At 44.2% G+C, this 26,315-nt stretch overlaps 1 protein-coding gene across 1 annotated transcript; it reads left to right on the top strand.

Annotated features, from left to right (window-relative positions):
* The first annotated feature begins 16 nt into the window (after positions 1 to 16).
* LOC311130822 (junction plakoglobin-like) lies at positions 17 to 26,315 on the top strand. Its single transcript, XM_084163620.1, has 16 exons — positions 17 to 447; positions 17,778 to 17,830; positions 18,231 to 18,401; positions 18,645 to 18,898; positions 19,783 to 20,021; positions 20,337 to 20,538; positions 20,991 to 21,135; positions 21,327 to 21,430; positions 21,858 to 22,196; positions 22,564 to 22,716; positions 22,947 to 23,066; positions 23,189 to 23,339; positions 24,330 to 24,451; positions 24,814 to 24,856; positions 25,281 to 25,430; positions 25,610 to 26,315. The coding sequence occupies exons 2-15, from the start codon at positions 17,818 to 17,820 to the stop codon at positions 25,421 to 25,423; spliced, it is 2,199 nt and encodes a 732-aa protein (XP_084019746.1). The 5' UTR covers positions 17 to 447; positions 17,778 to 17,817; the 3' UTR covers positions 25,424 to 25,430; positions 25,610 to 26,315.

Here is a 26,315-nt window from a genome sequence, read left to right as displayed (position 1 = left end):
ATTTTCTCACACAGGTAGACTAATACCCAATGTGCGAGCAGGGCATGCTAACGCACTAACATTTTATCCATACTTGTACATTCGAAAACAAAACAACACGTTTTAGTAATGTAGTTGACAAAAATACATTTTTGAAACAAAATAAATATTCATATTACTGTACAGAGGTTTCATTTTAATGAGTCGATAGACTCAAGTAAACACACCTTTGTTTTTGTCCTGGCCAATTGCGTTTAAATTCCAAATTGTGGATAGGTAAAGGATGGGGTTGGGACGTGGTAAGAGGGGCGGAGTCTCCGGCGTTGTTAGGCTTTTTACTCATTGTTCTGAGTATCATCCTACGGCAGTTGAAGTGAGGCAGAGAGGACAAAGTATATCGTTGGAAAAGTCTGTTTGTGGACCTGCGTAGACTTGGAATATTCGAAACAACTTCTTGTATTTTGACAGGTAAGAAAGATATGTATTTATTGTAACATTCCCGTGTATTGACATTCTTCGGAGAAAGTAAATCCGTGTCGAGTGGGATAGGATAGTCAGTTCCTCCTTTCCTGTGTAGCGCGTCTCTAAACTGGAAACATGATTTCCCAACGTTCCATAAATGTTCTTCCCGGTCTGGATACAGATGTAGCCTATCTCTGACATTCTGTCTCCGTTCATTTTTGTATTTGTCGCTGAACTTGACGGCAGAATAGCCTAATGTTCCTTTCCTCTTGTCTAGTGTCTAGTCACCACCCAAACGTCGTTAAAAAGTCGGACATTAGTTATCGTGGGTGTATTCATTACGCTGATACTGTTGCAAAACGTTTCGTCTGTTACAAAACGTTATGCAACAGATACCGTTTACTCCTTCTTGTTGGTTTATGTTACTACAAGGTTTTGTCAAACGCTGTCCCAGCCAAATATATGTGCCAACGTTTTTCGACAAACTATTATTGATCAACTTCTTGACGTCATGCACATTTCAATAGAATAGAGCTGAAAGTCATTAGTGGTGTAACCGTGACGGCACACAGCAGAGAGCGAGAGACGATCGAAGTTCGTCTACCCCTTATCCATTGTCAAATCCACTGCCCCCCTAGTCGGGGCCAAAGCTGTAGGCTACAGAACTGAACAACTGAAACGCAAATTACTTTCTGGTTACTTTGTCTGGTTGCTTTGTCGAATCTTGAAAGATTTTTTAAACCAATAATCACTGCCACTTTGGTCAATTTTCACACAATCAATCCCAGCCAGGTCTGTCCTACAATAGGCTATACAGTATGTAATCTCTATTCAAAGGTTCTGCTGGGGGCTTTGACAACCCCAGTGAGTTGGGGGTGGGGCATGACATGATGAGTGTCTGCATGGTTCACACATACATCATGGGTTAGGATGAATAATACTGATCAACAATCAGGCAGTGATACCAACATGTCCTTACAAGACCTTCACACCTACAGTACATTCTCTTTTAGGCCAGTTCAGAGCCACATGGGAAGCAGTGCCAGTAATGTCCAGGTCTTTGTCCCAATTGGCACCCTATTCCCTACAGTGGGGAAAAAAGTATTTAGTCAGCCACCAATTGTGCATGTTCTCCCACTTAAAAAGATGAGAGGCCTGTAATTTTCATCATAGGTACACGTCAACTATGACAGACAAAATGAGAAAGAAAAATCCAGAAAATCACATTGTAGGATTTTTAATGAATTTATTTGCAAATTATGGTGGAAAATAAGTATTTGGTCACTAACAAAAGTTTCTCAATACTTTGTTATATACCCTTTGTTGGCAATGACACAGGTCAAACGTTTTCTGTAAGTCTTCACAAGGTTTTCACACACTGTTGCTGGTATTTTGGCCCATTCCTCCATGCAGATCTCCTCTAGAGCAGTGATGTTTTGGGGCTGTCGCTGGGCAACACAGACTTTCAACTCCCTCCAAAGATTTTCTATGGGGTTGAGATCTGGAGACTGGCTAGGCCACTCCAGGACCTTGAAATGCTTCTTACGAAGCCACTCCTTCGTTGCCCGGGCGGTGTGTTTGGGATCATTGTCATGCTGAAAGACCCAGCCACGTTTCATCTTCAATGCCCTTGCTGATGGAAGGAGGTTTTCACTCAAAATCTCACGATACATGGCCCCATTCATTCTTTCCTTTACACGGATCAGTCGTCCTGGTCCCTTTGCAGAAAAACAGCCCCAAAGCATGATGTTTCCACCCCCATGCTTCACAGTAGGTATGGTGTTCTTTGGATGCAACTCAGCATTCTTTGTCCTCCAAACACGACGAGTTGAGTTTTTACCAAAAAGTTCTATTTTGGTTTCATCTGACCATATGACATTCTCCCAATCCTCTTCTGGATCATCCAAATGCACTCTAGCAAACTTCAGACGGGCCTGGACATGTACTGGCTTAAGCAGGGGGACACGTCTGGCACTGCAGGATTTGAGTCCCTGGCGGCGTAGTGTGTTACTGATGGTAGGCTTTGTTACTTTGGTCCCAGCTCTCTGCAGGTCATTCACTAGGTCCCCCCGTGTGGTTCTGGGATTTTTGCTCACCGTTCTTGTGATCATTTTGACCCCACGGGGTGAGATCTTGCGTGGAGCCCCAGATCGAGGGAGATTATCAGTGGTCTTGTATGTCTTCCATTTCCTAATAATTGCTCCCACAGTTGATTTCTTCAAACCAAGCTGCTTACCTATTGCAGATTCAGTCTTCCCAGCCTGGTGCAGGTCTACAATTTTGTTTCTGGTGTCCTTTGACAGCTCTTTGGTCTTGGCCATAGTGGAGTTTGGAGTGTGACTGTTTGAGGTTGTGGACAGGTGTCTTTTATACTGATAACAAGTTCAAACAGGTGCCATTAATACAGGTAACGAGTGGAGGACAGAGGAGCCTCTTAAAGAAGAAGTTACAGGTCTGTGAGAGCCAGAAATCTTGCTTGTTTGTAGGTGACCAAATACTTATTTTCCACCATAATTTGCAAATAAATTCATTAAAAATCCTACAATGTGATTTTCTGGATTTTTTCCCCCTCAATTTGTCTGTCATAGTTGACGTGTACCTATGATGAACATTACAGGCCTCTCCCATCTTTTTAAGTGGGAGAACTTGCACAATTGGTGGCTGACTAAATACTTTTTTCCCCCACTGTATATAGTGCACTACTTTTGATCAAGGCCCATTGGACACAAACCAGGTGTTCAGGTTGATGACATTATCCATACCAGTGAGCCTCTATTGCCTTATACTTCATCCTTGTCCAAAGGGAACCATATGCCATTAGTTACAGTAGTTTTACTACCCCCTCTATTGCACTGCGATAGCAGAGCACAGATCCTCTCATTGTATTTCACAAGTAAATCCACTTTCACTTCAAACATGCAACCGAAATGACATTATCTCATTCGCTCGTCTTACACGGTTTCGTCTTTTCAAACACTCCCAAGACCAACTTTAATATCTGTCCAAGTCAAACTTGACATGGCACAGCCTGGCATTAGGGCTGGACAGATGTTGTCTGTCAAAATGGAGCGTTTTCTCCTCTCATACCAGTTATGATCATGCAATTCCAATGGCCAGAAACAACCAAGAACGATGGCATCAAACACGTTATTGCCATTCAACAGCATTCTGGACCAGTGAGCCCAGCTGATGTTTTGAATGGATGTCAGGTTGAATTGAGTTGAGTTCTTTCACACATTCTCTACGGCCAGTGCATTCTCCTGGTCTGGCCTGCCATGCTGCTGGTGCTGTGCCATGAGGTGCAGTCTGGCTCGCCTGGGGCTGCTGTCTGCCTCTGGGGGTGGGGGGGTTTAGGCTGAGATTTGCAGTTGCAGCTGGGGTCATACTGACGCTAATCCTTCCCCCTGCTTAATTCCCTGATATTGTCCTACATTAGGCCAGCAAGGGACCAGGAGATTACCGACGATTCAACAAACTCCATATATCTCCTCATCTTTTCTTTCTTTCCTTCCTCCTTTCATTTTTATCATGTTGTGTTGTTACGTGTGTCTCTAACTAGGTTCCACGTTTGCCACTTCTCAAATGTGACCCTTCCCTACCTAATTCTCCTCCCTCGTCTTGACCAGTCTCTCTCCTCAACCCTTCCTTCCCTCCCTGGTGGAGCCTGAGCACTACAGAGGGCTCAGTTACACCACAGAACCTAATCAGGCCACACGTGGGACCAGGCCTCAGTGCCAATGTGTGTATCCATGTCTAACGTGTTTGTGTGCATGTGTAGGCTACATATTGGGATTCTTTCTGGTCAGCCATGATATGGACTCGTATTATATCTGAGGTTAAAGAGAAGGTGGTACGATAGCGGCCTAATCTCCTAGGGGTAAAGTCGCCGGACAGGGGCTTAAGATATCTTCTCAGACAATGCCGTTATCAACCCAAAGCAGATTTACTCTGACTACTACCCTCCCCATCTCCACCATTTTTTATTCTTGGCATAGAACAACAAAGGATGTCAAAGACAGAAATCACTATCTTTTGATATGTTATCCCCAGACTAAGGCCACTTCCTTATTGGACAGCTGTTGCAAATGTCAAGGACATTACACAAGGACGGAGCAGAAGATATATAAAGTAGTAAAGCCTATGGAAGCAAAACAGCAGGTAGGTCTGACGCCTGAGCCTCTATCTTGGAGAATGCCATGATTAAACAGACAATAGAGGCCCAAAGTGTCTTGGAACCCTCTTCCCAGTCATCAGTGGAGTGGCAGAGGTGGCACGATATGAAAGAATCTGTCCAAGCTGGTATCGCCCGGGCGACCAACACAGCTGGGTTCCCAAAGATGAATTATTCACTCAATACATTTTTTCTGGGGAGGCCTAACAACCATTTTCCCCCCATCACTTGGTGCTCTGGAAGTCTGGTACTACTCCACCAACTTTATTATTTTCAAGTCGGCTCCTATCAGACAGCTCTTCATAAACCACCAGGCCATATCTGCTGACAGCATGCTGGAAATAGCTGCATCCATTACTGTCTGTTTCTTTATGAATATATTACCATTGATACTTTTTTCATTACTGACACAGTTTCACAAGGAGGCTCGAGAAGGGAGGGAGTGGACTGGATTCCTGAATCCATGGGTGACTCAAAATACAGGTTTTACAGTTGGGCTGGTTCGTTTAGCCTACACTGAGCAATGCTTCTCAGTAAGTTGAGTCGGATGATTACTCCTAGTCATTGCTGCGGTGTCTCTCTTCACCCTGCTCTCTCATCTCCCACTTGCTACTCATCCGTTAATTGCACTCCAATGAGCGGGAGAGGAGAAGGGAGGAGTGAGGGTGTGGTGGAAAAGAAATGCTAACGACTGGGAATTTTTCACCATCGAGACACTCCGTATCAGAGAAGAGAATCCTCAGCCTCATCTAGAAGAGTGACTCTATAATTCACACACAGATATGAAGAGTCTGTTATGATGATTGATGCACAATGACGTGTAAGTGATCTTTATGGAAGCAACGCCTCACAATAACCTCACGTCTCTTCTTTCATACCAAGGAAAGAAAGAACGTTATTTGGATTCGTCAGTCTCCTGTCTTCTTTTTATATCGGTCATGGTTTACATGAAGAACATTTTGAAGTGGAAGCATAAACACTGCAGATAAATGTAACTACTCACGCTTCCCCTCCGAGGATGTCTGGGACAGGCTTTCTCAACTTGTCAGCCAAACTTATTCTGGGAGGGGGGTGGTATTCTTTAGCTTCCCCTCAGATTTTCGCCCCGCTCTCCTAAGCCTCCCTTCCGCCTCTGATCTTTCTGAAATATTCATCATCTGTCGCATCGCCTCAGTGCTCACCAGCACAACTAGGCATATATCCAGTATCCACGCTGCAGCAGGCGAAGCCTCCCCACTAACCCTAAAGGAGGGCTTTAGATGGAATCAAGCAAACCTGGCTGTCCAAACGATGACCGACATCCATTCTAGATGCTCTGTAGAAGACGCTTGTATAGTCCCCATCAAGAACTGAGAAACTGAGCTCACTTTAAAATACTTAATTCCATTCACTCTCATTGACGGTCTCCCATTCACCCTAGATATTGTGGCACAAGCCTCCTTGTCCATTCTACCTCCATACAGAGTAATTGGGGACAGCAATTTTGGACAGAAGCCCAGCATGTTACATCAGAGTTCATGCAGCATCCTCCTTCCTTGCAGTGGCAACACAGCCTCCTGTTACTCTATAACAGGGGTATTCAACTCTTACCCTAGAAGGTCCGGAGCCTGCTGGTTTTCTGTTCTACCTGATAATTAATTGCACACGCCTGGTGTCCCAGGTCTAAATCAGTCCTTGATTAGAGGGGAACAATTGGGAGGGGGGGGAGCAGTGGAACTGGCTTCGGGGTCCAGAGTTGAGTTTGAGGGCTCTATAACAATGGAGATGGGACACAAGGCAAGCGCATAACTCTTCAGATACCACAATGGAGTCACAGCCTTCCATAGACCACATAGCCTTCCATAGACCCTCACACAGTCATTGTTACATCAGAGAATGAAGACATGAAGGCCTAGTTCTACTGCCCTTTGCCCTGTCCCTTCCCTGCTTCCGTCCTTCTCCGTGTAATCTGATCCAACTCTGCACTTCCACACCTCAGAGACAACACTGACCTCCTATTATTCATAGTGAGTGGAGTGTACAGGGAGTAAACATGAATTACCCATATAGCTCGTCCCAGTCTGAGCCAACTGTACCAGCTCTGGTCTGGTGTAACACTCTTTGGACACATCTACTGACAGATCTAAGCCTAATATGTTAGAATGATTATTTAATCAGTTACTGGGTAGACATTATTGTGTTACTGTCTAATAGAACCTATATTGACTTGGTGAATGACTTGCAAGTCATCATTGTTTATTTTTATTTGTCAGCTGTTTTCAAGGCTATGTCAATTAACACAGTAATAACATTAGCTAAGGCATCGCATTTCTCCCGACGAATCACTGCTAATGACACCATGTAGCTACTGTAATGTAAAACCATGCAGTTACAGTCCTGGGAATGGCCACCGTTTATAATGTTGTCACTGTATTTAGCTAGGGTGGTAATGAAGTATTTCACCAAGTCCAGTAAGCCAAACTCTAAAACGCATGAGACTAGGCCTAATCCTCAATTTAAAGTCTGCGAGACTTCATGCTCTGACTCTTGAAAGCATATCACAAACAGATGTATGTCTTTGACACGCAGCTTCTCTTAGACATGGATTTTCTGCCGTGCACAGACTCAGATATCATCCCCTCTTTCAAGTTGGAGAATGTGTGCTGGCGCTCTGGTTCACATGCGATCCTGCCAGCAGTGTTCACATGCGATCCTGCCAGCAAGGCCCTGCTTTGTGTACTTAAGCCTTTCAATGTGTCTCACTGTAGTGGGAGCTTGGCATGTTAGTGGAGCCCCATTGACTGGCTGTTAAATGGACTGATAAATGGACTGTAGGAAAGTAGCCGGAACAGCTCGTAGGGTAGGAACCTATGAGTGCACGCTCTGGACAGGACGCTAGTCTATCGTAGGACCTTACCCCCAATCTATCTCCTTAATGCTGAATGCCAAGCAGAGACTCATCAGGTCCTATTTTTACAGTCTTTGGTATGACTCGGCCAGGGATCGAACTCACAACCTTCCAATCTCAGGGTGGACACTAACCACAAGGCCACTGAGTTGGTATAAATGGACTGTAGCCTACACACATTCACAGATAGGAGTTTCCTGCACTTTTCTTCAATTTTGACTGATAAGTCTGTAACTAAATATTGGCCCAACCTAGTTTTTGATGTGGTTGTATCTACATTTGAAACAATTCTCTCCTTTGTGTAGCAAATGTTGTTGAGCCTATCCCTCTGACTGGAAAACAACAATCCAGACCCCCGGTGCTGCTGAGTCATAGCCTGGTCCAATCGTGAAATAACCACAACTTCCTATAGCCCACACAGTAGATCCATTAGCATCATGCTCCACACCACTGCACATCCTCCCATATAGATTTGTATTCTCCACAGTTGGCCAATTAACCCCCTATTTCTTCTAGCAGTCCCACAGCGGACAAAGTGAAGGGTGAGTGGGAGAGCATGAATAAGAGGGGGAGATGGGGGTGAGAGGGTCCTGAGGGGTTTAAGCTTTCTCTCAGCAGTCTAGCTGGACCAGGACCACCTGCCAGATACACACAGGGGGCACCCAGCTGTGTGTTTACCGTGTCTAGAGAGCACTTACTGACCATACCCTCTTAACAGCGGGGCCTCAGCTGGCAAGCCAGCCACTCACAAATCAATTTAGAGAATTGACAGGGATGTGTTTGGGGTGTGTGTGTGTGTGTGTGTGTGTATTAGGGTTTAATATTTTCCCGGTATTTTACAAATGTTTCATCCTGAGAATAAATCACTTTTCTCCTGGGTAACCCGGTATTTCTCAGTAGCACCAAGCAGCTATGACTCAGCAGGACCAAGCTCTTCTCTGTTCTGGCACCCCAACGGTGGAACCGGCTTCCCCCTGAAGCTAGGACAGCAGAGTTCCTGCCCATCTTCCGAAAGAACCTGAAACCCTTCCTCTTTTAAAGAGTATTTTAAATAATCCCCCTCCTCAACATGACCCCCCCCCCCCCAAACCCCTTACTAGCTCTGGCTTTGCTGAGGAAAAGTGTACTTATTATGCCTGTGATATGTAGTTGTCCCACCTAGCTATTTTAAGATGAATGCACAAACTGTAAGTCACTCTGGATAAGAGTGTCTGCTAAATTACTAAAATGTAAAAAAATTAGTATTTCCTACCATAACCAGAAGTGTCATTGTAAAGTGTATAAATATGTCTGGATTTGATTGGAGCTTTGATCGGCATGAAAATTCAAGCCTGATGCTACCTGAGCCCTACATTAGAAATGTTATTAGCCCAAGCCCCAAAAAGCCCAAATGATTGTGCCGTTATCCAATAGGCTACTGCACATTACGCACAACAGAAAAAAAAATACAACGCTCCAGTAATCTTTTTAAGTGTGGACTGTATTACTGTATTGTATTATATTGACTGGAATTACGCACTTTGTTAAAACCATGAAGCTGGGAGAGAACACGTGATGCTGGTGCAGGACATGCAGCCTGCGAAGTTACATTTGTAAGCTAGCAAATTAGATTTTCATTTTGAAATCTAATATGGCCTATGTAATTAGTAGGCTGACTCATTAGCCTACCTTTCATAATATTTCCCCTAATGTTGTGCGATGTGAGTAATGCGTATTACCACCTCTCTCTCGTTGCTTCATTGCTTCCTCGCTCTCAACAGTTAAATCAAATGTTTCGTTGGCCTTCATTGTAATGACATGCTTGAATAATACAGGACTAGAATAAGATGCTTCTCTTCACGGAGATTGAATGGTTATGGGTCTGAATAAATAACTGCTATAGTCTATCGCCATCGCATTTAACGTTCAGCAAACAAGAGCAAGCTTGCATCCCTCTTCTAATAGTCCACAAGTATAAGAAATTCTAGTCTATCTTTTCCCTGGACTCCACAAGAGCTAAGGAGAGAGGCCAGCGGAGGGCCGGTGAGTATTTCGCACGAGTGAAGACATGCATATGAGATGTCCCCACCCTGAGCGTTGATGATTGATCATGCAGAGAAGACCAATTTAGACATGACATTATTATAATTTAACAGTTCCATTTCACATCATGCTGTTCTTAAATTATTTGCCGGTTTCTCAGTTACTTATCCCAGGAATGGGTTTGGGTGGGAAATCTCTGTTAATCTCGCTAACCCAGTTACTGTATGTGTGTGTGTGTGTGTGTGTGTGTGTGTGTGTGTATATATATATATATATATATATATATATATATATATATATAAAATACAGTTGAAGTCGGAAGTTTACATACACCTTAGACAAATACATTTAAACTCAGTTTTTCACAATTCCTGACATTTAATCCTAGTAAAACTTCCCTGTCTTAGGTCAGTTAGGATCACCACTTTATTTTAAGAATGTGAAATGTCAGAATAATAGTAGCGAGTGATTTATTTCAGCTTTTATTTATTTAATCACATTCCCAGTGGGTCAGAAGTTTACATACACTCAATTAGTATTTGGTAGCATTGCCTTTAAATTGTTTAACTTGGGCCAAACGTTTCGGGTAGCCTTCGTCCATTTGGAAGACCCATTTGCGACCAAGCTTTGACTTCCTGACTGATGTCTTGAGATGTTGCTTCAATATATCCACATTATTTTCCTTCCTCATGATGCCATCTATTTTGAAGTGCACCAGTCCCTCCTGCAGCAAAGCACCCCCACAGCATGATGCTGCCACCTTCGTGCTTCGTGTTCTTCGGCTTGCAAGAACCCCCTTTTTCCTCCAAACATAACAATGGTCATTATGGCCAAACAGTTATATTTTTGTTTCATCAGACCAGAGGACATTTCTCCAAAAAGTATGATCTTTGTCCCCATGTGCAGGTGCAAACTGTAGTCTGTTTTTATGGCGGTTTTGGAGCAGTGGCTTCTTCCTTGCTGAGCGGCCTTTCAGGTTATGTCGATATAGGACTTGTTTTACTGTGGATATAGATACTTTTGTACCTGTTTCCTCCAGCATCTTCACAAGGTCCTTTGCTGTTGTTCTGGGATTGATTTGCACTTTTCGCACCAAAGTACGTTCATCTCTAGGAGACAGAACGCGTCTCCTTCCTGAGCGGTATGGCGGCTGCGTGGTCCCATGGTGTTTATACTTGCGTACTATTGTTTGTACAGATGAACGTGGTACCTTCAGGCGTTTGGAAATTGCTCCCAAGGATGAACCAGACTTGTGGAGTTCTACAAAAAAAAAATCTGAGGTCTTGGCTGATTTTCTTTTGATTTTCCCATGATGTCGAGCAAAGAGGAACTGAGTTTGAAGGTAGGCCTTGAAATACATCCACAGGTACACCTCCAATTGACTCAAATGATGTCAATTAGCCTATCAGAAGCGTCTAAAGCCATGACCTCATTTTCTGGAATTGTCCAAGCTGTTTAAAGGCACAGTCAACGTAGTGTATGTAAACTTCTGACCCACTGGAATTGTGATACAGTGAATTATAAGTGAAATAATCTGTCTGTAAACAATTGTTGGAAAAATTACTTGTCATGCACAAAGTAGATGTCCTAACCGACTTGCCAAAACTATAGTTTGTTAACAAGACATTTGTGGAGTGGTTGAAAAACGAGTTTTAATGACTCCAACCTAAGTGTATGTAAACTTCAGACTTCAACTGTATGTTGATTGATGTGTGTCACGGTGCATACGTATGTGCATGGATAGGGGGGGGGGGGTAGGTCCGTTTTATACACAGATGTGAACGCAGCTTTACAGATGTGTGGGAATGGGACTTATTCTGCTTGATCTGTACCCCCCACCTCTGTCACAACTGTCTCTAGTCTCTTGATCCCTCTGTCTCTTTGGTGTGTCTGTGGAACAAGTCTACCTCTGGCTTAGCAGCACATGGCCAGGATCAAGAAAACAAACCTCTGTCTACGAGAACAGAAAGAAATTCTGCACATTGTATAACTGCTCTCAAATGAGACTTTAGAGACACAATGTTTAGACTGTGAAGGTCTATGATGCCTCTAGCCACACCACCACTGTTTGTTTTCCCATCAGGCTTTTGACACGGATTGACCCCTTTTTATCTCCTTAGATCTGGGTTCTTTCACTCCCTCATTTAACCGTCTTCATTCCTTTTGGGATGTAGCTTAGGTTAGCCTGGTTTAGTCAACCTTATCTTGGTAAACCAGGTCCGCTGGATCTCTTTTTAGTGCGTCAAGGCTTAAGCTAATAGACATTTTTTGATTAAAGTCAGTGTATAAATGGATAGGGTTGTAGAGAGGTTCTAATTTAAATGTTGCAATGCTGCAGTTTATGCGCTCCAGCGAATGGGTGTGTTTTGCCAGATAGGAGCCAAAGACCCCACACACACACACACACACACACACACACACACTGCACAGTGCCACACCTTGCCAGGGTTATAAGGACACTCCCCAGTCTGATACGCCAGTGAGTTGAGGCTGGAGATGGTGAGCAGTGTTGACACCATCTGTAGAACCTAGTAAATAATCCACTGACACAACGTCGGTGTGTTCCTGTTTAGTCAGCAAAGGATAGTTTGGATGTATGACAATAGTTTGTGTATAACTTGTTTGTCTGAGAGAAAGTTATCAAATCACATTTTTATTTGTCACATGCGCTGAATACAACAGGTGTAAACCTTACCGTGAAATGCTTACTTACAAGCCCTTAACCAACAATGCAGTTCAAGAAATAGAGTTAAGAAAATATCTACTAAAAAAGTAACACTATAAAATAACAAGGCTATATACAGGGGGTACCAAGTCAATGTGTGGGGGTACAGGTTAGTTGAGGTCATTTGTACATGTAGGTAGGGGTAAAGTGACTATGCATAGATAGTAAACAGCGAGTAGCAGCAGTGTAAAAAGTATTTTGATAAATTGTTCAGCAGTCTTATGGCTTGGGGGTAGAAGCTGTTAAGGAGCCTATTGGACCATAATTGGCGCTCCGGTACCGCTTGCCGTGCGGTAGCAGAGAGAACAGTAGGACTTGGGTGACTGGAGTCTTTGACAATTTTATGGGCCTTCCTCTGATGGTGTTTGTTTGCAGTACAGGACGAGATGGTTAGAGAGAGAGAGAGAGGGTGAAACAGCATTTTCAGCACAGGACTATTTTGGTTGATGTTCGCAGCGGGAAAGTGTGTGTCGAATGAGGCTAAATGTATGGGGCTAGTGTGAAATGTCACACCAGGATTAGAGCGATGGGGGCCAAACCGCATTCATCTGTCTTTTATTTATTAAATGTTTTCTTTCTTTCACTCTTGCCCACTGGGGGCTCTCTGACAGTCAGACATTCCTGCCCTCATTGTGTTGTGCTTCCTAGAAGGCCCGACCATCAGTCCAGAATGCTTTAGGGTTACGCTTCTCCTAGGTATATCTAGGATCATATTCCCCTCCCCCAATCCTAACCTTAACCATTAGTGGGGTAAACGCAAACCTGACCCAAGATCAGAATCCTCCAAACTATCCCAGTAGCTCAGGAAGAACAATAGAGTGGGGGTGGGTGGGTGGGTAGGGCCAGGGCAGGGTGTGTCTATGGCTAGCTTTGGAAAAGAAAAGTATAGCTCCTAGTACTGTGGTGAACGATAATGGAGCAAGGTACAGTAGGAGGGAGTGCGAGTCCATCAGTCATTAACCTAATCACACTACTTAGAATGCAGGGCCGACGAGCAAAGTCCACTCAAAGTACACAATATGCAATACAACAGCAGTTCCTGGTCACTACCCACGATGTAGCAGTGTTTTTACACCATTTATTTGTGTTCATTGCCAGATATACACAATGTATTTCTGTCAGTAGACTACATATTGCAATACTACTACCACTTGTTAACTTGTGGTCAACACAGCTCAAGCAATCCATGCTTTTCATTTCCAGTTGATTGCAAATGGGGATTTGGTGGTTGAAGGAGCCACAAGCTCTAGGTCTGTTGTTGGTTTTACCAGCACCCAGAACACTGTAAAAGCACGGTCTCAACATGCCTCCCTATCTGTTCTTCTCTTCTCTGCTATCATATTATCAACTATCACTATAGCCATCTATAGTCTGGTACAGTCAGGGTCAAGGCTGCCGAGGCTGTTAGCACAGTGTTACAAAAACGTGTGAGAGAGCGAGAGAGAACAAGATTGATGGACAACCATGAAGAGTCGATAGACTAGATAAAGTCAACAGTATCAAATCAAATGTTATTTGTCACATGCGCTGAATACAACAGATGTAGTAGCCCTTACAGTGAAATGCTTACTTACAAGCCCTTAACCAACAATGCAGTTCAAGAAATGGAGTTAAGAAAATATTTAATGAAATAAAAGTAATTAAAAAAGTAACACAATAACGAGGCTATATACAGGGGGTACCGGTACCGAGTCAATGTGTGGGGGTGCAGGTTAGTCAAGATAATTTGTACATGTAGGTAGGGGTAAAGTGACTTCACTCACACACAGTATAGTGTGTGAGTGAAGTATTTTGTTACTAAGGTGATGCGGGGTGTGTCACAACAGTGCAACAATCAAATCGGAACACATTGTCTGAACCCACTGCCTTGCCTAGACGGAACAAACACTGTCACAGATTCACCAAAAACAATGCAAAGTTCTTTCAGCTTTATTTTTCATCTTAAAGAGGTGTTATGATATAAGCTTGTGGAACCAGGATATACAGCATACCTAGTATTTTGGAATTTTGGCATGGTATTATTTTTCAATGTCCTCTACTAATTCATTATTACCTAATGGTAATCGGCACAGTTGAAAAGAGAAGACACTCCCAAGCTTGGGAAAAGGAGAAATGAGTGCCACACCTCTTTAAACAGAGTGAGAGAGAAATGGGCCGTAAGAGAGGTGGGAAAGAGCCTGGGAGACATTTTCTGTGTCCATGATGAGTCAGCTTGTACCTGTAACGTGTAGCTGCAAGCTCAGACAGATCTGTCTCTTGGCCAACGCCCCGTTCACTGTGAACCCCCATAGGTCAGGTAGCTTGCTGACTGGGCTGTGACTCGTCTGTTCCCAATGGAGCTGAGATATGCACACGTACCTCTCAAGGCCCTAGAGTGAAACAGATGCATACTGTACACACACACACACACACACACACACACACACACACACCATACTTATTAACTCCCATGGCAACATGGTAACTTGCCTGTGACTCACCAGTCTGCTGTTCCAAATGCTAGTGAGATAAGTACGCATGAGGGCTCTCGGGGTGGAGGGCCTCGAACGACACACACTTACACACACACACACGCATGCCAATCTAATTTCTCTCTGAACCCTGGGGAAAACACAGGAAGGTCATTAGTGAGAAATACACAATTATACACACATCTCCACTACACTCCTGGTCTCTGTGGGAAACGCATGAAAACTCTCCAGTTCTAGAGAGTGAAACATAAGAACACACACACACGTCCCCCATTCTGAGCCCTGGGGCTAACACAGGAGGGTGTGGTACTATCACTCACATCAGTAACAGGCCCACTGCTTGGCAGACCCACAGAGCAACTCCAGACTCATTTCTGACAAGAATAGTTATGCACGCTGGTATAGGAGTAGTCCTACTATCTCGCATGTACAAAAATACTTTGGAGCGGCATAAAGTAAATTGTGTTAAATGTGATTTCCAGAGGGATGACAATTATATTTCTAAAACAGTCATATATGAGATTAAACTAATATGCTTTTGCATAGAAAAGCTCATAGATACATTTGATGTTTACTGTATTAGGTCATAATCACATATATGCAAATACAGTACCTGGAGATGCCTTGGTTGCATACAAGGAAAGGAATGGCAGAGGTAGCCAGGAATGTTAGTGCATCGCCCATCAAGTACAAACATGCCAGGTGGATAACATGCTGTCACAACTCTCCACGTTATCTCTCCTTGCTCTACTACAAGGTGGAAAATAGATACGCTTTCCTTAATTCCTGTCATCCTGCCATGCGGTACTCAGTCCAACCCTCCACCTCATTTCCATAGCTGCATATATTTGGAAAGTGAAATATCTGTCAGACCTTTCCAGTGATGACAATACTAAGTGAATTTGTAGGCTACTATCTGTCATAACATAGGAAGTATTTCATATTGTAGGTATTTGCAGCCTGAGTCTAGAAATATGCAGGTAAATATAATGGTTTAAAAGCATCAAATGAAACCCACTCTCGTATGAACAAGGAGTAGCAGTGCAAAATAAATCAACTTTTAAAATATTTCTGCATCATACATAGTTAATATTGGATGTATGGTGCATTCATGTGGAATTGTGTGATGTCTCAAGCTGCTACATTCATGCATATGAAAAATGAGATGCACGTAAACAGAAATGTAATGTAATGTAACACATTGACACACTCTCACACACTTGGCCTTTGCTCTTTGGGAGAATGGCTCCAAACAGACTCTTGGATCATGCATGCTTCCCACTGATTCTCCCACAACCCTATCCAGTTCACAAACACACACACACACACACACACACACACACACACACACACACACACACACACAAACAACATGTCGGTAATGTCTGTGCCCAGCAAAAAATCCCATCCTTCCAGTTACAGTAACTCCCATCACCGCAAACATCTGAACCACACACTGGTGACATTGTAGAGTGGTCTGTAACATCACGTGCCACTCCCATCGCATTTTCCTGCAATGAACGAGCCATAATAATAATAATATGCCATTTAGCAGACGCTTTTATCCAAAGCGACTTACAGTCATGCGTGCATACATTTTTGTGTATGGGTGGTCCCATCATTGATAATGTATTGAGTTAGTGGTGGGTTGAGTGTAGAAGTCGGTGACGTTTTGTTCACAGTGAAACTGAGTGTTTATATTGAGGAGTGGATGTGGGACAACTAACTCTTTCCTGCACCAGAGGTTATTTTGAGTCTGAAGACCATCAGAATTAGGAATGAAAAATACAAACACACTCATGAAAAATAAGATGCCCATAAACAAATGCTTAAACACATTGACACACTCACACACTTGGCTTTTGCACTTTGGGAAAATGGCTCCCAACAGAAAAAGTTCAAATGTATTTAATGGTAAAATATGAATGGACTTTCAGATAAATGCACAAAATGAGAGGAAAAGAGTGAATATAGGATAGTATGGAGAGAAAGCGACTAGTGCCAGCTGAGGGGGCTGAATGACTGGAGTCAGAGATATCTTTAGAGTTAGGCCAACTTTTCAAATATTGTTCCAATTCTAGACATTCAGTTAGATAGCATTGTTTAAATATTCCCCATGTAATGTTAATGGAGAACTAACATGGCTGCAGTAGAATGTTCAGGTGTCATGTAAATGCATCATAATGCAGAAACCACATTGGCCCAACTGAGTGAACCAGGAGAGGAATCATTTAAGTGGGGGAAGAGTAGATGAGGTCCAAGCCAACACTGCAGAAGGAATGCACTTTAGCTGTATGACGGATACTTCAGGAGAGAAGGGTGTATTATCGATGGTCACAACAAGAGAGGGAGCAGAATCGAGATAAGAGACGGGTACTGCTGGGAAAAATGACTTGATAAGGTTTGAAAAAGAACTGTTGGAGAATAGAGGTGGGAGTGTTTCTTTCAAATCAGCCAGTGATAAATGGTCATAAAGCACTGGGCCTGTATTTACAGGTGAAGGAGGTGTGGCGTTTGAGGAGGAACAGTGTGTCTGTGTATGACTGTGTCCACCATAAAGGTGTTGTCTTAGGAGGAATAGGGTGTGTATGAATGACTAATTACTTTCTCACACACACACACACACACACACACGGGAAACCTGTCCAGTGGGTTTGTGCATCTGCAGCCATCAGGCAGGCAAGTGTCTAGCTCCCACAGCCGTGTGGATAGGCGGAGTCTCGGCCCAGGGTTAAAGGCCGCGGGGGCTGAGCAGTTGGCATTCCTGTCCTGCAGCTGTCTCTCCGCCCCCTCTCTCTCCCCTCCTGTCCCAGCAGCCTTTGCTGCTAACTTGGTGTTGTCATTTCTAGGACTGTTCAGAGGGAGGGCATTCATTCAGCTATCTGTACTCTTACCTGGGAGAAAGAGTATGAAATAAAATATATTTTAACGGCCTAGATAATGTTTAGCTTTAAAAAGACAGGTTAGAAGAATAAAGAAGGTAAACTGTAAAATAATTAAGTGGTATGATTGGAAGTTAATTATTTATCTAAATGTTCTCTTTTTTTGTTTGTCTTTCAGGTGTTCTCCATTGTTGTTGGTTTGAGCCCAGGAGGCCACCATGGAAATGCAGAGTGAGTTCATCATCTTTTAATTTCATCCTTTGTTTTCCTTCTCTTCTCGTCTCTTAATTCCTCCTCTCCCTCATATTACTTCCTCTCCTTTGTTGAACTGAACACAATGCCTTCCCCCTAGTGCAATAACAAGTACGTTAAATGCATAATAGCTAAAAGGTCACTTCCAAGTGCAGTGTTGTCCATAATAACCCCTCTTTGTGCTCCCTCCTAGTGCATTAACAAGTGTATTAGAATAATAGCTAAGTGCAGTGTTGTCAATAATAACCCCATAACTCTTCCCTCTTTCCCTCTGTAGTGGGCGAGCCCTGAGGGCACTAACAAGTGTGTTAAATATAGATAATATTTTACATCAAAGTGCATTTCCATACTAACCTCTCTGCCCTCCTTCCTTTCGTAGTGGGCAATGACGGGGTGGTGAAGGTGAAGGAGTGGCAGCAGACATACTATGCCGGGGACTCTGGGATCCAGTCAGGAGCCACCACAGTGAGGACAGATAACGATGGGACCGAATACAGCACCAAGCACTACAGCACCGTCACCACCACCGTCGTCTCAGAGAACCCTGCTGGTGAGACGCACACTGTTTTAATGCTTGAATACACGCACTCAAATGTACATAAACTAACATTCAAAAGTACAACCTGCCACAAACATGCACTCAATTTCACTTAGGACCATGGGGTTAAAACACGCGCACAAAAAAACAAACATTCACACACACCTTATTACTGAACTATCATTCAAACCCACCATTTCAAAATACAAACCACTCAACCCTCTCCACCTTTCCTCTCTCCTCCCTCCCTTTTAGAAGTGGAGTCTCAGTATGCCCTGACCCGGGCCCAGCGTGTCCGAGCGGCCATGTTCCCAGAAACGGTGATGGAGGGCACGGCCATCCTGTCCACCCAGACTGACCCGTCCCAGATGACCAACGTCCAGCGCCTGGCCGAGCCCTCGCAGCTCCTCAAGACGGCCATCGTCCACCTCATCAACTACCAGGATGATGCCGAGCTGGCCACGCGCGCCATCCCCGAGCTCACCAAGCTGCTCAACGATGAGGACCAGGTACAGTACAGGTTGTTTGGTACAGCTCTTTGCGTCAGGGTTGGGCTCAATTCAGAATTTTGGAATTAACTCCTATTCAACTCATGAGTTTGAATTGAATTGGCCACACAGAATGTACATTTTTTTTGTTTGAGTGACAGGAAGTAAAATGTTATTCTGTGCAATTCAAATAAATTCCACTCAGTCATAAAACATGAAAGTTTAATTGACTCAACAGGTACCAAAGAATATATCACACTTCTCTGGAAACAATGTTCATATACTATTTTAACTATAGTGCTTAGAATAGCCAATTATATTTCCACCAATGATTTTAGAACTTGAGGGTTTAACTAATGCATTCTGGGAAATGTAGTATTAATGAAAACTTAGAATATTCACATACAGGTTTTGTTTTCCTTTGATCATTCATTTGAAGTTTGTCCTGAAAATCAGTTGTTTCAACAATATTTTATATGCATGTATATAACATGTTTGATATTTTATCTACTAGATATACTCTATATTTGACTACACCCATTACAGAATAGAAAAGGCATTCGAATTTCATTGAATTTCACCGAATTCAATTATATTTCCTTTCATTCAAATTTTAATTGTAATTCTGTATCCTGTTTACTACTTCAATTCAAATTCAATAATTGAATTGGAATTTGAGGCATTCTCAATTCAATTCTGAATTGAGGTCAACCCTGCTTTGCACGTGTATTTGTCTTTATCTACACCAAGCATCTAGCCATCAATCCACTCATCTGGCCCCATTAGGTGGTAGTCAACCTGGCTGTCATTCATTCACATTGCTATACTTCTAGTCAACCCTTGCCCTCAATAGCTCTGCATTTTCCCTCCATTCAAACTAACCAAACCCCCTGTACGTCTTCCAGGTGGTGGTCAACAAAGCCTCCCTGATCGTCAACCAGCTGACCCGTAAGGAGGCGTCTCGCCGGGCGCTGATGTCGTCTCCCCAGATGGTGGCGGCGGTGGTGCGGGCCATGCAGAACACTGGGGACATGGAGACAGCCAGGGCTACAGCCAGCATCCTCCACAACCTGTCCCACCAGAGAGAGGGTCTGCTCTCCATCTTCAAGTGCGGGGGCATCCCTGCCCTGGTCCGCATGCTCAGGTAGGAGTCTGAGGAGACGGTTGAGAGACGGTATGGAGGGGGGAGAGAGTGTGGCGCGCATCGTCGTGTCCCTTGCACTCTTCCTCTCTTCTACCTCTGTGTGTCCATCGGTGGGTGAGCGATGACATGAATGGATGAAAGATGGTGTCGGTCTCTCTCTCTTTCTTTCTCTTTTCGCTCTTCTCTTTGACTCGCAAGCTTTCTCTCTCAATACAACCACAAGATTGACAAAGCATTTAATAGTAAGACTCGATGAACTATGTTTATCTATCTAAATCCTTAAGATAACATTCTCCCTCTCTCTCCCCCTGTCAGTTCTCCCATGGAGTCTGTGCTGTTCTATGCCATCACCACCCTCCACAACCTGCTGCTGCACCAGGAGGGAGCCAAGATGGCGGTGCGCCTGGCCGACGGCCTGCAGAGAATGGTGCCTCTGCTGAAGAAGAGCAACCCCAAGTTCCTGGCCATCACCACAGACTGCCTGCAGCTGCTGTCCTATGGCAACCAGGAGAGCAAGGTGTGTGGGTAGGAGGGGTGGGGTGGGGTTGGGTTGGGTTGGGTTGGGGGGGGGTAAATGTGTAAGGGGTGTGAATGTTATGCATGTTGATGTTGTGAATGAGAGTGTGTGTTTGAGTGATAGCCCTGTGTTGGCATGGGTGTGGTTGCCATAGTAATTATGTGAGCGCATGTGAGGATATGAGATGGGTGTGGCCGGGTAGGGATGTCTGCCCTGTGTGTGCTTGCCTGTGGTTTAATGTGTAAGTGCATGTTTGGGTAGGAGTAATGAATGTTTTGACCCTTTGAACTTTTTAACACCTTAACCCCTAATAGAAAGTGAGGAATTGGGCACATCCAAACATGCTACGAGCTGGACTAAAAGTGAATGTCCACACTGTTTGCTGCTCATAGAAATGCTATCACTTGATTTCATATTGTTAAACTCCATTTCCCATCGTCCCTCTCTCTCAGCTGATCATCCTGGCTAACAGCGGTCCGGAGGGCCTGGTCCACATCATGAGGAACTACAGCTATGAGAAGCTCCTGTGGACCACGAGCCGCGTGCTCAAAGTGCTCTCTGTCTGCCCCAGCAACAAACCTGCCATCGTGGATGCTGGTGAGTGTTTGAAATATAGGGTGTGTGTATTTATAGTTACCCATAGAAATGGGCATATCTTTTCAGTTGTGATACTATGAGATTATGAATGACATACATATTTTGCAGTAAAAGGAGTTAGAGAAGAGATTCTCTCTCTCTCCCACCCTCTCATACACATTCTATCTATCCTCTCTGTTTCCCTCTGTCAGGTGGGATGCAGGCTCTGGGGATGCACCTGACAGGCTCCAGTCCGCGTCTGATGCAGAACTGTCTGTGGACCCTGAGGAACCTGTCTGATGCCGCCACTAAACAGGTGAGACTTCTACCATCCAACCGAGAGCCATATAGAGGCTGTTTCCACCCCGCTGTCTGTTTCTCTCGTGTCTGTCCTAACCTCTGACCTACTCGTGTCTGTCCTAACCTCTGACCTACTCGTGTCTGTCCTAACCTCTGACCTACTCGTGTCTGTCCTAACCTCTGACCTACTCGTGTCTGTCCTAACCTCTGACCTACTCGTGTCTGTCCTAACCTCTGACCTACTCGTGTCTGTCCTAACCTCTGACCTACTCGTGTCTGTCCTAACCTCTGACCTTTTTACTTCCTCTTTTTACCTCACTTGCATTTACTCTAAATGTTCTTATTTATTTGAAAATCTACTTTATTTATTTATTGCAACAGCAATGTTTTTAATAACCTCTAATATATTACAGATAAACAAATCTCTCTCTCTTTCTCTCTAGGAGGGTCTGGACAGTCTTCTTCAGACCCTCGTTGGTCTCCTGAGCTCTGACGACGTCAACATGCTCACCTGCTCCACTGGCATCCTCTCCAACCTCACCTGCAACAACGCTCGCAACAAGGCCATGGTCACCCAGGGCAACGGCATCGAGGCGCTCATCCACGCCATCCTGAGGGCGGGAGAGAAGGAGGACGTGGCGGAGCCGGCCGTGTGCGCCCTGCGTCACCTGACATCGCGCCACTCCGATGCTGAGGTGGCCCAGAATGCTGTGCGCATGCATTATGGTATTCCCGCTATCGTCAAGCTGCTCAACCAGCCCTACTACTGGCCGGTCATTAAGGTGAGCGGGGGAGAGAGATAGAGGGTGGGATAGAGAGAGATGAATAGTTGACAGATGGTTGCCCAGGGAGAGGGCTTACCATTCATATAACCGGCTGCTTAATTCGCCATGAGGTGAGAAGTATGAGGCATTAGGAGAGAGGGAAAGAGGAAGACAAGGTGGTGATGGAAGGAGGAAAATGAGGCGTAAGGAAGAAGAGATAACAGGGAGAGGGAGGTAGAGGGAAGGTGAGTGAGGGAGATAAACGATGACGAGATGGGTAATATTTGTAAAACAAACAATCTCGAACCAAAAAGAATGTTGCTTTCTTTGTGATCCCCAATGAAAATGGCGTCCGTCTCTAACCCCGCCTCTCTCTTGTCCTCAGGCTGTGGTTGGTCTGATCCGTAACCTGGCACTGTGCCCAGACAACCAGACTCCTCTGAGGGATGCGGGGGCCATCCCCCGCCTGGTCAATCTGCTGCTCAAAGCCCACCAGGACGCCCAGAAACACGGCTCCGCCGCACAGCAGACATACCAGGTAGACGTAGAAACAGATCTATGTACTTAAATGCATCATTGACTTAAAACACATATATATATATATATATATATATATGTGTGTGTCCAACTGTTAAATCAGTAATTCGCCCTATTCTTAACCCCCCTAGTCTGTTACTGACTCTCTCTCTCTCTCTCTCTCTCTCTCTCTCTCTCTCTCTCTCTCTCTCTCTCTCTCTCTCTCTCTCTCTCTCTCTCTCTCTCTCTCAGGATGGCGTGAGGATGGAGGAAATTGTGGAGGGGTGCACAGGGGCCCTGCACATCATGGCAAGAGACCCCATCAACAGGGGAGAGATCGCCAACATGCAGACCATCCCACTCTTTGTACAGGTAAGAGCTTTTTTTTTTCTCAAATATTTGTTGTTTACTTTTAAGACTTCAATATCTATACATGTTGTTGCTTTTATCTCCTGTAGATGTGTGTTAACCATTGTCTCCCTCCTCCTACCTAGCTGCTGTACTCTCCAGTGGAGAACGTGAAGCGCGTGTCAGCGGGGGCTCTGTGTGAGCTGGCCCTGGACAAACACTCTGCTGAGATGATCGACGCAGAGGGCGCCTCGGCACCACTCATGGAGCTGCTGCACTCTAACAACGAGGGCATCGGTGAGACAACCCCTACTGAACACGTGATTTATGATACATCACTAGTTTCAAGTTTTTATTAGTCGTATGTACGGTGTACGAATGTTATATATCGTCCAACGAAATGCTTACTTGCAGGTTCCTTCTGGACAATGCAACGACAATAAGAAATAGTCAAAAATAAGAGTACGAACCTAAAGTAACTGGCAGTAGAGTAGAATAAACATTTTAGCATAAATATAATACAGGAAGGTACAATTTATAGTCTAATATTTACATGTGTTTTGGGGATGGGGGGGAAGTGTATAAACAGAGCAGTATATTAAGAGTCTGGTAGCAGCAGTTGTGATGTGTGGAGAATCAGAGCAGGTGGTCAGTCCAGTTCAAGTGTTCAGCAGTCTGATGGCTTGTAGATAGAAACTGTTTCTGAGCCTGTTGGTATCAGACCTCATGCTCCGATACCGTCTGCACGACGGTAAGGGAGAGAACAGCTCGTGGCTGGGGGGTGTGGGGTCCTTGATGCTGCTGCAGGCCTTCCTCAGGCACTGTTTCGAGTAGATGTCCTGGATGGGTGGAAGCACGTCACCAGTGATGTACTGGGCCGTTTTCACCACCCGCTGGAGGGCCTTGCGGTCTATGTGGATAGATTCGGAGGTTGTTGTTTGGCGTCATTGAGAGGAAGTTATGATCAGGAAGAGAATGCTTTTTTTAGTCATTGACTGCATAATGGGCTGCATTTCCATAAACCAGGGGAGCCTCAACGGGCGCAAGTCTCTGCTGGCTTTCATCTCTCTTGCACTTAATTGACCAATTATTGAGTCTGGGCCACATCTGATCTCTTAACTCAATTGTTGAATGAGAGACAAGGAATGAGAAGTAGCATTACACACTGTAGCCATTTGCGTCCCGCTGATACATCCTCTCAGATCTGGGTGTATATGAACTTTGTCAGCCAATCAATGTGTCCGTGTGATAATCTGACTGTTAGTAACCATGTCTCCTCTCTCCCAGCCACCTATGCAGCCGCTGTCCTCTTCCGCATCTCCGAGGACAAGAACTCCGACTACAAGAAGCGTGTGTCCGTGGAGCTCACGCACTCCCTGTTCAAGCACGACCCCGCCGCTTGGGAAATGGTGAGTGGAGCTATGCTCGAGGCCTCTAGCGCCCTCTGTGGTGAGGAGGGAGTCACTGCAGGATCTAATGACAAACTGCAGCTTCTCTCAATTCTGATTAACTGAAGAAAATACTTTGCTTCTAGCGGTAATTTAACATTGATAAAAATGCATGTATTACATTTTCGTAGATTCTTACATGTGTAAAATTCCAAAGTGTAATATTTTTATTAAGAGAAAGGTAGAGATATACGGTCTGTAGGTAGACGATACAGTTTAAGAAAACAGGTGAAAGCGTTGGCAATTTGACACAGTTTCTGTCATCCATATATGGGCAACTCGCTGACTTCATTTTGACCTTTCACCTCGTGACCCCTCCCCAGGCCCACAACGCTGTCCCCATGGAGGCAGGCTACCCAGCAGATGGTGAGTAACTCACTCTGGCGAAAAGGTGCCCATACTGCACATTCCTCAGCCCCATACTGACTGGCTGACTGACACTGTAACATGGGGCAGAACAGAACGCAGGCCTTAGCTCTATTGTCTGGATTCATGTGTGCCAGTGGGTTCAGGTGCTAGTTAGTCACTGTTCCAATGAGCGGTTTCTGTGTAAAGTTAATGTTACAATCAATGTATTGTTTTTCTATATTTGTATTTCTGACATGTATAGGATTTTTATGATATGATTATACTGTATTGTTAAGGAGAGAAAAAGCAATTGATCTATATAACTTCAACAGTTAATTTAAACGTTTGGCCTCCCATTTTTTATGAATGAAATACAAGGGTCTCTTATCTCCAGAAATGTAACTATTTTTGCAAAGTGTTGATCTAACTATGTGTGTTTCAGAGCTGGACGCAGGCTACAACCATTATGGAGACTACCCTGCTGACATGCCCATGGATGGGGAGATGGGCATGTCCGATGTTGAATACCAGAGCGGTGGCGTGACCTACGACATGAGGCAACCGGGATATGCTGACCACTATTAGGACAAGGGTTAGTGAATACACCCAATAGACACATTTACACACGCTCGTATTGTCAAGAGCAGACACACTAAGACACAGCAGCCATTAGTTACATACATACACCTATTATTCTAAAAACAAGTCACACACCTCAAGTCAACCAGTTGGAGCACTTTTTTAAATAAAGATGCACTGTTCTCTCTACAGACACTGAAGGGATGAGAAGATGAGAGATGGGGTGAAGCAGCAGAAGAAGAGGAGAAATCACAGAGAGAATCTTCAAATGGAGTGATGTCAATCTGTCTCTGCTCACCTCCATGTAATATATGCAATTATCACTGACTGTGGGACTCGGAATCTAACAGGGCTTACCTTCTCTTTTCTAAGAATAATGATGATGATGCACATAGGTTTTTAGTCGAAGACGTTTTAAGGGTGCGTGTGCTTTTCGATGGGTAATCTATGCCAAAGAGATTTTATTTTGTGATGATAATCATGTAGCTTCCTTTTTTTTTTCAATACTAGTTGAAAACACTGCCAGAGGTGACTCGACAACGATGTGTACTGTACAGCTCACCTGCTCATGTTTCCTTTCTTCAGCCTTTGTAATGGACACTGCTGTTTTAACTGTTTCTTTTAACACTATTTGCTGTTAACATTCTTCCCACTGTGTCTCTCGAGAGTCTGCATGAGTTAATTCACAAGTTAGTAGTGAGTTAATTCATGAGCTAGTGGTGTAATATTCTTACATTGACTCTCAGACAGTAGAAGAGAACAACCCAATAGATGGGAGTCTACTGGAGGCCCTAAATCAAGAACCTTCGGTCGAATGCTACTGACAGGGAATTTGTCTTTCTACATAATGTTTTTACTTCAATTTTGTTTAAGAAAATAAAGAATATATTAAAGTACA

Source organism: Coregonus lavaretus (assembly GCF_964263955.1).
Source record: "Coregonus lavaretus genome assembly, chromosome: 6".
Taxonomy (NCBI): Eukaryota; Metazoa; Chordata; class Actinopteri; order Salmoniformes; family Salmonidae; genus Coregonus; species Coregonus lavaretus.
The sequence above is the reverse complement of the archived record's forward strand: the minus strand, read 5'-3'. Positions and strand labels throughout refer to the sequence as shown.

What these genes read in the sequence shown, in the direction of transcription:
- LOC311130822 (XM_084163620.1), top strand. An exon ending in ATGGCAACCAGGAGAGCAAG is followed by an intron (nt 20,539 to 20,990) that starts GTGTGTGGGTAG and finishes CCTCTCTCTCAG; the next exon opens with CTGATCATCCTGGCTAACAG. An exon ending in CTGATGCCGCCACTAAACAG is followed by an intron (nt 21,431 to 21,857) that starts GTGAGACTTCTA and finishes CTTTCTCTCTAG; the next exon opens with GAGGGTCTGGACAGTCTTCT.